The sequence below is a fragment of the Pollachius pollachius genome, assembly GCF_949987615.1.
Source record: "Pollachius pollachius genome assembly, chromosome: 13".
Taxonomy (NCBI): Eukaryota; Metazoa; Chordata; class Actinopteri; order Gadiformes; family Gadidae; genus Pollachius; species Pollachius pollachius.
Window position 1 is genome coordinate 10931677 of NC_136946.1, and position 14100 is coordinate 10945776.

At 46.1% G+C, this 14100-nt stretch overlaps 1 protein-coding gene across 2 annotated transcripts; it reads left to right on the forward strand.

The window, feature by feature from the left end:
- Positions 1 to 9249: 9249 nt before the first annotated feature.
- Positions 9250 to 13779, forward strand: LOC307085062 (uncharacterized protein). 2 transcript variants are annotated; one of them, XM_079749708.1, is made up of 3 exons: positions 9250 to 9362; positions 9898 to 10054; positions 11231 to 13779. In XM_079749708.1, the coding sequence occupies exons 2-3, from the start codon at positions 9946 to 9948 to the stop codon at positions 11755 to 11757; spliced, it is 636 nt and encodes a 211-aa protein (XP_079605834.1). In that variant the 5' UTR covers positions 9250 to 9362; positions 9898 to 9945; the 3' UTR covers positions 11758 to 13779. The 2 variants fall into 2 exon arrangements, with proteins under 2 accessions (XP_079605834.1, XP_079605833.1); XM_079749707.1 differs by having other exon boundaries at positions 9898 to 13779.
- The last annotated feature ends 321 nt before the right edge of the window (positions 13780 to 14100 follow it).

The following is a 14100-nucleotide window of genomic DNA, read 5'->3' on the forward strand; positions in this document are numbered from 1 at the left end:
ATTTATGCTGGATGTGTAGGGAGTGCTTATCTCAGCCCTGGATCCAGCTGCCACTGGACCAGGGGTGGGGGGGGGGAACCCAGACATCAGGAGCCACAGACACTCCTCCATACGTCGGTCTTCACCCTGAACCCATAGCGGCCAAAGGAATGTAACCCTCGGTCAAAGTCTATGTATGAATAGTGGTTGGCTTTGGTTCTTTGTTAACCAAAGCCATTGATCAATGAAGTCCACATGTACAATATCTTGTTTATAACTGTTGATGTGGGCTGGTTTTAGTACAACCCTTTGGAGGTTGATCATGTTCGTTGTGTATGCGTAGGATGTAAGCTGGGATGAAACAGCAGACTGGTCAGGGCTAGACGGTCATCCCATGAATTGGTTTATGGGTTGTTGCTCAGCCAACTAAAATGAACGTACTTCATCCTTGATGCTTGATGTTTTAAGAGGGTTCTGAGTGTATCTTTCAACTGTTTTTCAGTTGGTTTGGGGCATTTGTAGTCATAATTACCACTGGGAATTGCATTAACTGCAGTTTTTTGGCTTGTTTTCAATATTAACAGGATGAGGATTTTGAGAAGTAGTAGTAAAAAAAAGTAAAGTTTGTCTTGTATCAGAGAGTTATTCTTGGCTTGTGTAGTAGTCAACGAAACCTAATACATTTTGTTCAAACTTGAGTCCCATTCATTACATACAATTATTTTCCTTCATATCCTTTTCCCTTTGACAGATGTTCAAGTAAGTGTGTGTAGCGCAAGCAACATCTATCTCTTTGCCAGACCATTTAAAGTATTATTACGTGGAATAATATTCATTTCGAACTGTCCTCCGTTATTTATTTTATTTATTGTGTGTCTAGCGCCAGTATTTCAAAAACGTTCCGTCCACCCGGTCGATTCGGACCGTCACCGGGAACGCTTTGTTTGAACGCCATTCACTTGTTTTCGCTCACTTTGAGGAGGTTGAAGAGCACTCCTCGCTGAGCTACACCTGACCCCCCCCCCCCCCCACCACCACTGATTACGTGCTCTGGCATGCACCCTCCTCACCAGGCAGGCACCGCCCGCCCCACCCCCCTCTGACTGGCACGCGAACACAGCCGGGCAGACTGGCAAAGAGGCTGGCGTTGGCACAACCGATGCCGCATTCATGCGTGAGGCGACTGCAAATGAGAAGGCGAGAGAGAGAGAGAGAGAGAGAGAGAGAGGGAGGCTTAATAGAGGAGAAAAAAGAGAGAGAGAGAGAGAGGCGGAGGGGGTTGGAGGGACAGAAAAAAATTACGGATGAAGGGTGTTTGTGAGCAGGAGAAAAGTTATTAAAGATATTGAGGCCGGGCATTCTTGGGGAACAAGGACGAACAACAACGGTTTAGACAGAAGGGGGAGCAGCCGAAGAAGGGGAATGGCTAGACGGACGATGGGGTTAGAGGCACACAGGTAATGCAGAATGAAGAATGGCATTGTCACGATGAACATTGTCCTTTGTATATAAAACCCATCAAGTACGACTCATACTATGTATATGAGTCTTTATAAGATGGCCCGTAATCCAATATAACCACAGGATTGGCCTTATGTGCATAATGTTTAAAACCGGCATAGATATTACACTTAAACATTTCATGTAGGGGATTTATTATTATGCATTCTTTACTTTCTAATAGCCCACCGGTGAATAGTTTAAAAGCTGTGGTGTTTATTATTAACTGAGTTCGATTTCATTTATTATTGTTTCTATCGCATTGTTTTTAACATTGATAACCACAATCATTCGGAATTGTCCACTGTAAATAGTACTTCTAAATAGTCCAACAGAGGTGTTTCACAACTTTCAATAGAAACTCATTTCGAACACATTTTAATATTTTACTCTGCGTTTTAATTTGTTTTTCTAAAACCTTCCACGCCTCACGTAAGCAGCATCTCACCGTGCTGTGTTTCTGAGGCAGCGCCTTTGTGTTGTACCGCCGTAATGGAGTCTGTCACTCTCTGGCGTCCGATTAAACACAAATCCACCAATTCAAGGTCGCTAATGCCTCATTAAACCGCGACTGGTGTCATATCACTTGTTATTTCACCGCCAGATGTAATTGATGTATCAATGGAACTGCGAAAGGTGTAGTCACCAGAGCGACAACGTCTTTTAGATACGTGTGTGTGCGTGTATGCGTGTGTGTGTGTGCGTGTGCGTGTGTCATCTTGAGCGTACCTCTGACAATACACACATAGACAGATAGAGCGTTGGGCTCTACAGGCTCCTCCGGTGCTGTGGAAGTGGGTCAGGCAGACGCCCACTGCAAGCCACTGCAGGTTAAGTGCTCTCCTTTGTGGGCAGGCGCGGTAAAGGTCCTGCGTTGGCCCGTCGTGGGTGTGGGTGTAGGGCCAGTAGGCGAAGGTATGGGGTGGCCACCTCCCTCCCGCTAGGGGGAGACAGTCACGATCAAGTCGAAGAAGTGTATTTAAAAAATATATACGTCGCGAAAAAAGAATAACGTTTGATGTCGAAGTCTAGGATGCCGGTGCTCTTAAAGTAAAAGAGAATACATGGAAACAAAATGTGTGACTATATCGGTACTCCTGCTGTACCGTACCGGTTAATAAAGGGTGAGTGAGACGGACAGACCAAGGGAGAGGGATCGACAGGTTCACTGACCAAAAAAGGGCAGGCAGGCACGGCGGACAGAAAGACAGGCGGACAGACAGACGGCCAGACGGAGAGGAGAAGAAGCCAGCGGTGGTCTGCGGCTCCGGAGCGCTGCGGCGTGAGGTAGTTGGTTGTATGGTTTCGCATAATAAACAGCATGGAGATAACTGTACAACCTTCTAGCTTTCCCCGCGGCGCCCCCCACTCGTCACTCTCCCAGCGGCCGGCCAACCCCCCTCCCCCCCCTCCCCGTGTCCCGCGGTGAGTATGAGGAGCAGCGCACAACGGAAAACCGCCTCGCGCTCTGATAGGACCGTTTTCTTAGCCACACTCCTACTGCGTTGGTAGGTGGTCCGGGGTAATGGGTGGAAATGTTTTTTTCTTTGTTAGCAGACTTGTCTACATTCAAGGACAAATGAAGTGTGTTGTTATGTGACTGTGTGTTCCATGTGTAAAGATAGATGGGTATATATATAGATGGATTTATTTATAGCAGGATCTTGAGATGTGTATTTATGGCAGCAATGACCAGGATAGATCTTTCTCCCTTTAAAGTAAGTTAGAAAGTCCCAATACCTGTGGTTAGAGCGAACACAAAACGTGGCAACATCAAACTGACTCACTTCCAAACAGTGATGGGGGGGGGGGGGGATGCCGTCATGGTCTACAACCTCCAAGCCTCCCTGTCTCTGCAGTGCGGGTCGGGTCTCATAGCGGACGCGGCCAGGCTGGATGGACTTGAACGCACCACGACGGCCTGCGTGGTCCCTCATAGCATTGCCGACGACCGCGCTTGTGAACACGGGAAACGGCACCTGTTTCAGAGCCGTTTGTTCACCGGGGCGTTTCGGGGTCTGCAACTGTTGTAGGAGACAATGAGTGCTCGCCGGGTTTATTGCTGGCATTATACATGTGTTGTGTTGAGCATCTTGCGTCACCACGCTCGAAGGCACGGGCATTCCTCAAACTTCCTCACCCAGTCTGCTTCCTCTCGCTCCCATCCTCCCATTTCCTACCGGCACGTACCCCCCCCCCCACCTCCAGCAGGATCACCCAGCCCCCCCCCCCCCAGTCCCCCCAGTGTGTCTGGCTAGTGCCTCAGACAGTCAGTATCCGCATTGCGTTGCAGTGAGGAGGGGGAGAGAGTGAGAGGGAAAAAAAGAGCATATATCAGCAATCGGAGCCCGCCGCTGCTCTTTTCTTAACGCACACAAAGAGAAGACTCCCGGCAGGGTTCACAACACACTAGAGATAATGCGAGCACGGGAATAGAGCGCACAGGGCTGTGAGGAATATTTTGGGACAGTGAATGCTTGGTTTTCGTGCACATTCAGTCCCGGCATTGTCTTGTTTTAAATGCGTCATTGGCAAACCATTGCGGTGAAAGTAAAGCGTAATTTTGAACGGGTCTCCGTGTGTTGTTTTTTTTTATTTGGGGAGGATTTAATTCAATTTCCTTGTTGTTGTGTTGGAGTCACGGCCGCATATGTTTCCAACAAGAGAAACATCAGATTCTCCGATTTGTGGAAAAACAAAACCTGTCAAGTTGAATGTAAATGGTTCTTCCAAGGCTAAACAGTTAATTTCCTGCCTTGGTCCTTTATGCTGTGCTTTGTTTTTTGCTTTTCTCTAAACGATCCCAGCGATGTGTGAATAAACCATGCTGTTCTAGCCACTCAATAGTAGTATTGCTAGTAGTAGGTTGTTTTGTGGACACAGGATTATTCATATTTTAGGCTTGCTGTGGCTTTGATCCCCATACTGTGTGAAAACCACAGCCTCTGTCTGCATACTACATCAGCACACCCTCCCTCCATCCCCCTCTCAAAACACACACACACACACACACACACACACACACACACACACATAGTCTACCAGATGCAGGGGCTCAGCATCACAAGGACACGTGCACATGCAAACTGAAACGCAGACGCACATGCATGGGTTTGTGCACAGGCGCACTCGATGGTGGAGCTGCACACGTGGGCACGGACACAGAGACAGGCATGCACATAGAGAACCTGGTTCAGCACAATGCATGAACGCAACCACACACACACACACACTGGCCGGCTGGTGTGAGTGCTGACTGCAAGATGGTCGAGACGGAGCATAGTGCTTGGAGACATCTTAAGGATTAAGGGAGCGGGAGGGGAGAGAGAGAGAGAGGGAGAGAGAGAGGGGAGGAGAGATGATGGGGGCACAGGGCTGAGAGAGCAGGAGGAAGCAGGGACAGAGAGATGGAGTGAAAGAAAGAGCAATGGCGAAGGCTCCTGCACTCCATGTGTGGGTACGTGTGTGTGTGTGTGTGCGTGTGTGAGTGTGCGTGTGCGTGTGATGTATGTAGGTGACACAGATTTATGGGGGGAGAGGGCCAGAGTGGCTGGTGGTGGTTAGAGTAGCTGGGGGAATTGAAGGTGTTGGTACAGCACCAGAAAATTGAATCGATGCAATTGTCTGCCTGTGCTGCTGTTGCTTGTGTGTGTGTGTGTGTGTGTGTGTGTGTGTGTGTGTGTGTGTGTGTGTGCATGCATGTAAGCTGTGTGTGCGCATGTGTGTGTGCACACATGCCTCTAGCTACTGTCTATGTTTGTGTGTGTGTGTGTGTGTGTGTGCGCCGAATACCTGCCTCCCAGTCTGTGGCTGCCTGGACCCTAATCGCCTGTAGATTTAGCACTGGGACTTGGCAGAGACACAGCATCACTGCACAGAGCTGGGAACAGCGGCAGAGAGAGGGGTACAAGAGGAGGAGAGGAGAGACAGAAAGAAAGAGGAGCGCGAGAGATGGAGCATTTTTTCGCTGTTTTTGACTGTTCGCTGCCTCGGTGTGAGGGAGACCGTAGACATCGCAGGGTAGCGTCAGAAAAGGTTTGATGGCGCCGGAATAATCGCTATATTTTCACCTGGGGAAAATTAAGCAATAAGTCTGGAGAGGAGCGCGTAAGTGTGTGTGTGTGTGTGTGTGTGTGCGTGTGTGCGTGTGTGCGTGTGCGTGTGTGCGTGTGTGTGTGTGTGCTTGTGCTCTGGTGATATCTGCATTCACATGGCTCAGGAGTGAATGCCTGTGTGTGTGCCTGTCTGGCTGGTGTGTGCATACGTGTGTGAATGTGTCTGTGTTTGTTTGAGGGTTGTGCGTTAACATAAGGGAGCCCTCTTCACGAGGCAAAACGCAAATGGTGAGTTCCGAATGACTTGAGCCGTTTGGCAAATATCACGACAAGCAATCTCACCGTCCTTCCTCTTTACACTCCTACACGTTCATTTGTTTCGGCACGGGCTTCGCTTAATGTCATTTGATTTTCCCCAATCGTATGCTTTTTTTCCCCCCAGTTCCCCTCCGTCCCTCTTTGTGTCTCGAATGCTGTCGAGAGCAGTGGAGCCGCACACAAAACTGGTACAGAGAGAAATATTTGCCAGATAGGGGGACAAAGAAGAGACACAGAGAGGCAGCAGTAATTCCTTGCAACAGGCATTGGTGCTATCGCCACGCTAGCCGCCTGCTCTGTGCGCCTTTGTTTAGTGCGTGAGGCTGCATGCACCTGTGCCCACACATATTGTTGCCACATTTTTCAAGTTTTACTCTTCTTTTTTTTTGCTCGGTACGGGGAACAAGAAGGTTCTTCTCCATGGTGACTCCTCCCTGTGGGCTCCTTGGCTGTTTGCCTGTAGTTCAAACCGCCGGGTGCCTGTCTGCCGCACCAGGACATTGAGTTCGTCTGGGGGGAGAGGGGGAATCACGTCAACATCGCTTTCCTTAATGGCGAGGCGTCTTCCATCACGGCGGTGTGATTGCACAGGTTGGAGGGGCGAGGAGGATGGGGGAGGGAAGGACACAAACAGGGCCCGTAGGAATTGTAAGGAGACAGCTTTGTCTGCGTCAAGGGGAACCGTCGTCCACAGATGTTGCAGGCATGCAGGCATCAGACAGTGGTCTGGTGTGTCAGCACCAGAGACCCACGCTGCTTTTGTGGGGATCGGGTTGCGCCTTGTGCATCGGTCAAATAAAATAACGGTGTCTGCGGGTCTTTAGGTCATCTGTCGCAGGGGCGCATCGTGCGGCTTTGTCTCTCTTATCGGAGCAAATCCAAACTTTACGTCGAAACCCGTTCAGAGTTGTCGTCGCTCACGAAAATAATCAAATGCTCGCCTAACGTGGTTTCTTTCTCTTGCCACAGGTCGGGGTCCGCTCTGCTCTGCGCACACGTCTGAAGAACCACATGTCGGCGAGACTCGTGACAACGTTCCCACCACAGCCTTGCTGGAGAGGACCTCAAAGCTTCGATTCATTTCCTACAAAGATATCTGTATTAAAAGAGGCGTCACTCATGTACATACCATACTATACAGTGTGTGCGTTCACTTGGTGTTTGGACCTGGTTCTGGCACGCTGGTTAGCGGAACATTCTGGATCCGCCCGCGTGCATCATTGTCCCTGAGACCCTTAACCTGTGATGATGTAAAGGTCACAGGTGAGGTCCTTGGGAACAAGGCTGCGTGTGAAACCCATCTGAAAGCAGCTCTTATTAGAGGATAGGAAGTGACACGTGACACAGAGGCTGTCCGCCACCTTTTAATAACCGATAGGTCTTAAAATATCAAGTCACGTATATATAAACCGTCTCAAGTTTTCTTCTGTGCGGCGTGCGCTCCAGGCAGGACGGTGAAAGATGAGGGACTTGAACAAGAGCATGTTGATTGTCTGTGTTTATACAATAGGGACAGGGCTCTTTGAATTTTACACACTTCATCAAATGCCAATGACACTATAGCTATAGCTAGAGGGGGCAGTTCCTGTCAGCTGGCTTTGTGGTCCTAAATGTGACGAGTTTAATGAGAAGTCAGCCAAAGGTTGTGACCCCGATGTAGATTGCAACTTGATTCATATAGGTGGCAGGTGCCTTATTTATTTTATATATATATATTTTAATGTTTTTAATAAGTGAATGAAGATTTATATTAATATAAATGTTTTGTGTAATTTGATCCATTTCTTATTGATATATTGCCCAATAATAGGATAAAATGTACATGTTCGTATATCAAATGCAACTGTTGAAATATAACTGTTAAGTTTTGTTACAAAGGTGTGTTAATAAACAAATGAATATTAAAACGGTTTATACATTTAGAAATACAAATAAAAAAATTGGATAAATTTTGTTTTTATTCATTACAAATGACTTATTTACTTATTAATAAACCACAGAAAACCTTTTATACCCAAGAATACAAATATTAATAAAACCTATTTTCACTACAAGCACTGTGTTATCATTGCAGAATGGTCAGTCTACATTTGTGTATAAACCATGAGGAGCATAATGTGGTGCTGGCTGCGGCTCAGTGTCCCCCTGCTATCCGCCTCCATGTGTTTGTTCATCCCAGGACAGTTGACATCGATTGTGCAGGAAGCAGACTGAGACACATTAGTACCCAGCTCACCCCTGTCGCTGAAAAACACATTAACCGGCTGCATCGGCAGTCCTGTCTGGTAACCATGGCGAAGAGCACAAGGAGGGAGTGGAGGAGGGGTGGGCTGATCTGGGGCAGCGGGTTCAGAGCTCCGTGTCTCAGAGGGGCTGTTGCTCAGACACTCTGTTCCTTTCCTCCGGCCACGTCTGCCATTCTCCTTCTGCCTCACTCTTTCTCTCTCGCTCTCCCTCTCTCTTCAAACTACCCCTTGTTTATTTTTTTAATTTCTCACTTTCTGTTCTACTATTTACTTATTTACTTACTTATACAATGAAAGTTGCATATTTCCTTCTCCCTAAATAACTTATTATTATTATTATTATTATTATTATTATTATTATTATTATTATTATTATTATTATTATTAATATTATTGTTATTATTATTATTATTATTATTATTATTATTATTATTATTATTATTATTTTTGCCTTATCAGTGCAGAACAGATCATACGCTGTATAAAAAATGTCAACCGACTATTTTCAAATGTAATTATTATCTTAAATCTGCAGTGAAAGTGGTTATTTGTTTAGAGCAGAGTATGGGCATGTCCACACAAGACAAAACGGAACAGATCATTGTTGAATTGGCGAAGCTGCCAATTTAACCATCTAGGCCTTATACTGAATACCTTGGCTTAAGGGAGAATGATTCAACGCCAATCCTGATCTCACTTCTCATACGATATTAACATAGCCTACTATTTATTGAATCAGCAGAAAATGAATTAAGTTGATTTTATCATCCAAATGGCAAACTATGTTAAAATTATCTCAAATGTAAAGCCATGTCTTGTGCCGTTTTGTACAGTAACAGCCTTATACTGATCATTTCCCAATAGGGGGCAGTGCAGAACCCCTACACACAACCCGTCGGCGTTGACGCTCTACTCTTGAGATAACAGGTATATATAATACAATTAACATTTTCACAACTTTAGTGATGGCTGCTTTTATATTATTCGATCTCCACTCCGGGTATGTATAAGGTTGTCTATGGTTTATAGATGTACGGAATGTCAATGGATCATGTGTGCATAATAAATGAGGATACTGTTGTAGACTGCCACGCGGGGCCGGAACCATGTGCAGCGATCTCAGTTTCAATCCCCCTAAATCTTACGGACCACAGGAAGCGCTCACAATTCAAACGATCACGACAATAAAATTTGAATATCTGGATTCTATTCCGATAATGTAACGTGACGCAGTAAATTACATCGCAGAGTGGAAATATTGGAGGTGAGATTCTAAACCGTTAAAGTTAGAGACTTAAGTATTGATCAGGCTGCTAGCTAATCTCTGCATAGCCTATCGTAGATATTGGTGTAGACTATTTTCTGGAGCACAGTCTTCTCTCTATCACTCGTGGGTGATTGCAGCCTTTCCCTACTTATTATTGAATATGCATTCGGTTTATCTGTTATTTTATGGATTTCTTTTTTTAATTCTGAACTTCTATATACACCTTTACAAAGACGAGATTGCATTCCATTTCAGCGGACAGATATATTTTGAGTCGTTTAGATTGATATCAACCCCCCCTAGTGAAAGGGCTACTAAACGTCAACACTCCCGCCATTACAAAATGGCAGTCCAGAAAATAAACAGATTCATATACAATATATATTACACCTTTTTTCGGAACGGTGGCCCATTTTTTTAAATGATAAAAATGTAATAGTATTTTTGGGTTTCAATTAATGGTAAACAACAATTTTGAATATATTTTCATTTCATCACCACTCACTCGTTTCTTTTTGTGTGTGCTTCACAGGTGCCAATCGGTTTCTTTGTATTTTTTTTTTTTTTAAAGCGGTCAAGTATGGAAGAGGAAATGACGATGACAGTGGAAGGACAGGGGGACCCTGGAGGCAGTGAGGGGGAGTCAGGAGTAGACATGCCCACCAGTAACACCAACAAGAGGGGACGGGGTAGGTCAAAAGGATCTAAGAAGCTGCAGGTGTGGGTAACGCATGTGGACCTATCAGAGTTTGGTTCAGGACTTTTAAATGGTGGCCCCGCACAGCCACTAAGGAGCAGAGGGAGTCCTGAAAACCCCCCTCCTAGGCCCCGGGGCCGGCCGAAAGGTTCAGGCTTGAAGAAGCTGGCCCTTAGTGAGGAGGCTCCTGTAGCAGGGGAATCTACCAGGAAGAGGGGCAGGCCGAAAGGTTCAGGCTTGAAGAAGCTGGCCCCTAGTGAGGAGGCTCCTGTAGCAGGGGAATCTACCAGGAAGAGGGGCAGGCCAAAAGGTTCAGGCTTGAAGAAGCTGGCCCCTAGTGAGGAGGCTCCTGTAGCAGGGGAATCTACCAGGAAGAGGGGCAGGCCAAAAGGTTCAGGCTTGAAGAAGCTGGCCCCTAGTGAGGAGGGTCCTGTAGCAGGGGAATCTACCAGGAAGAGGGGCAGGCCAAAAGGTTCCGCCAACAGAAAAACACTTGCCAAGTTTGCTGATAGAGCAGATGATTGGGACTTAACAGGTATGCTCAAGGGATCCCCCTCTTTAAAGCGCACCGCAGAAAGTTCAAAGAGTGAGGAAGAGGAGGATGGCGATCCCGGAAGCCCCAGAAAGAGGGGAAGACCCAAAGGTTCTCCTAACAAGAAAACCAGGCTGGCAGTAAAGAGAGGTGTTAGCAGTGAGTGGGAGACACGAAGCGACTCCTCTGGTTCCAGAAACAGCCTAGATGAAGGAAGGGTTTCTGCGAAGCAGACAGTGGAAGTTAGTGATGGATACAAGTCATCTCCGAGAGGGAGGGGAAGACCCAAGGGTTCTCCTAACAAGAAAACCAGGCTGGCAGTAAAGAGAGGTGTTAGCAGTGAGTGGGAGACACAAAGCGACTCCTCTGGTTCCAGAAACAGCCTAGATGAAGGAAGGGTTTCTGCGAAGCAGACAATGGAAGATAGCGATGAATACAAGTCATCTCCGAGAGGGAGGGGAAGACCCAGGAAAGACATTGGGCAGAGCATTGACCCAGGCCAGAGAGTCCCGGATGGTGCCTCGCCTGCTAAGAGGGGACGAGGGAGACCAAAGGGATCCCCAAATAAAACCTACACACGTGTCCATCAATCCGATGGAAGGCCACGGAAACCCAGTCTTCCCTTCGTCCATACAGATCGGTTTGGACCAAAACCAAAGGGGCGCGGCCAACCAAAGAAGGAGATGCTTAAAAGGGGTCGGCCGAGGAAGAACCCCTTGCCGCAGGCCGGGGATATGATGAGGCCTAAAGTGTGGAAACCGCTGGGGAGGCCGCGCAAGTACCCACGGCTTGATCCTCCGGAGAGCCTGGCGACCCCCCGCAGAGCCAGAGGGCGTCCCCGCAAGGTGGAGATCAAAAGAGGGTGTATTACAAGCAAAGCAGCCGCTCCTCAGCCCAGAGTACCCAGCGATGGGAGAGCCAGATCCAGGGGGCGTACCTCGGGTACCGTCAAAGATACCCCTCCCCGAAAACGAGGACGCCCCAAAGGTTCCCCCAATAAATCGAAAGTGGCAAAACAGACACAGGAGTCAGAGCAGGAGTCAGAGGAGGAGCAGCAGCAGCAGGAGGTGGAGGTGGTCGTGGAAGAAGATGCTGGGGAAAACGAGAGAGGCATTCCACCGCTTGAGGCCGACGACACAGAAATCACAGCAGAGGTCATGTGATGTGGTTTGGGCTAGAGGTTGGCTGGCCTCAGGAGTCTGCAGTAACAGTCACAGTACGGACAATACCTCTGGTCGGCTGTGGTTGAATACCGAAAACAAAAATACATTGTTTTTGAACAGGCTTATTTTTTATATTTTGTCATTTGGATGGATAGATATACTGCCGTTTTTTAATGTTATTCGTGATTGATTGTTCATTAATTTAAACATGCCTTCACTGAAACTCACAATGCTTCTGTACCTCTCATGTAAACCAGCATACACATTTTTCATAGATACTAGAACTACAGAACAAGCATGTATGAGATGTTAAGAGAGTCTTTCATTCTATTTTACCTGCTTATTTTAATTAGACATTTTAAAGGAGACATATTATGGCGCTTTCACAGCAAGACATAGTATTTGAGTTCCAGAAAACATGTTTTTGAAGCTGTATGCTGGATATAGCTTTTAGGAAAAAAACCTCGCCTACCGCTATTCCCCTCTGTTTCAGTCTCTTCAGAATGCCCTGTTTCTGGTGTCTGTATCTTTAATGCAAATGAGCTGCTGCCCATTGACCAATGAGCTGTCTGACTGAACCACAGCATGGAGGAGAAGGGATTGTTGCCGTTTGCGGACTCCTGGAGCTCTATCTATATAATATAATAGCCTATAATATAATGATTATATTATATATGGGTATTTATATAATATATCTAATATCACAACCAAAAGTTAAGTGCACCGCGGATAATATTATGAATCAAAGACTGCGTCTGATGTCTCTGGCACTTCCACAACAAGTAAAGACTCGTAGTGGAGGATATCTCGGCCATGGTTGAGAAGAATTGAAGGAAAGGAACTTTCGACATGGAGGAGAAGGGGATTGTGCTCCGGGAGCTAAGCTGCCGGACTGCCGCCGAGCTCTCCGCGCCGGAGCTGCCGGACTGCCACGGGATTGTACTCCCGGAGCTGAGCTGCCGCTAAGATCCCCCCCCGCCGGAGCTGCTCGTCCGCTGGTCCACAAAATCTTAGCTATGCTCTGATTGGAGGGGAGTCGGGAAGTGGGAGGTAATATTCAACTGTGCCCCCTTCCTACGTAGGAGGGGGCGCCGAAACTGACTCGCTCGTTTGGTAACTATGCGGGGTACTTTCAGAAATGCATATCTCACTCAAAAAATCATGTACAGACTTTTCTCAAAGTTTGTATGCGTGTTGGAGCACAAAGGACCCAAAACAACAGCCCAAATCCCAGGAAAAGTGTTGCTTTCATAATATGTCCCCTTTAAGACACTATTCATTGTGTTCACTGATGTAGTAATGACATTCTGGGAGGGTATTCCTGTTATCAGGACAGGCTCAAATATATTAAATTGGATGTATATGTTGACATATCCAGTCCGGATATAAATAAATCATGTCCAATTTCATTTATTTATAACAACATTTTGCCTTCATTTCAACTTTCAATTTCCTTTCAACAATTTAAATGTTAATACCATTCCTGGGTGTAACAATTGAAAACGTTAAAAGCACTAAATTACATTCCTTGGCATACAAAAGGATCAATATAAGGCTACTCCATTCTGTAAACCACAATCGCTCCCATGCCTTAAATAAAGAGCCTCAAGATCTACTGTACTAATTTTCAGTGGTCGTGACTATTCTCAATTTGCATTGTATTTAGAATTTCAATATATTCTGATGTGTTCCATGCACATAAGGCTAGATTTTTATTGTACTACAATTTGGCCTCTTGAGTTTTATTTGATTCGTAGTGGTCTGATCTCACAATACATGGATTGATACATGGATACCCTTTCTTTGACATTATAAAAAAGAAACATTGAGTTAAACATCCTTATGTTTTTGATACATAAGATTAACACAATCATCTATTCTCTTCTATTGCTTGGGAAATGGTGACACATGCCACCAAACAGAATGTACACATAATGTTCAAATGACAAAGTGATGTAGATATTTCACAGGCCGCTGAATATGGTGGCATCCATATGTCGAACCCTTTTTTGTGGAATTTATTTTGTGATGTGTTTTGAACCAGAAACCCCTAAAAACGTGTCCGTTTTCTCTCAAAATAAAGTTACTTGCGGTTTTATTTAAAAATGTTGAGTAATTTTTTATGTTTTAAAGTTTCCTCTGAAGTGTTCCCCCAAGGTGGGGACACTTTTTTTTGCGTCATTATCTAATCGCTATTATTTATAATGATCGTAATTATGTTATTTATTGAGCACTCCACCCTGTACAAGCTTCGTTGGGCAACGTGACGGGCAAACAGGCCTATCAGCCTAATAACCTCGTTCCCAGGGTGCGATTTGTGAAAAAACCAGAGGGGGGGATAAT

Bases quoted from the DNA above. Each gene is read 5' to 3' on its own strand.
- LOC307085062 (XM_079749707.1), top strand. From the start codon at position 9,946: ATGGAAGAGGAAATGACGATGACAGTGGAAGGACAGGGGGACCCTGGA.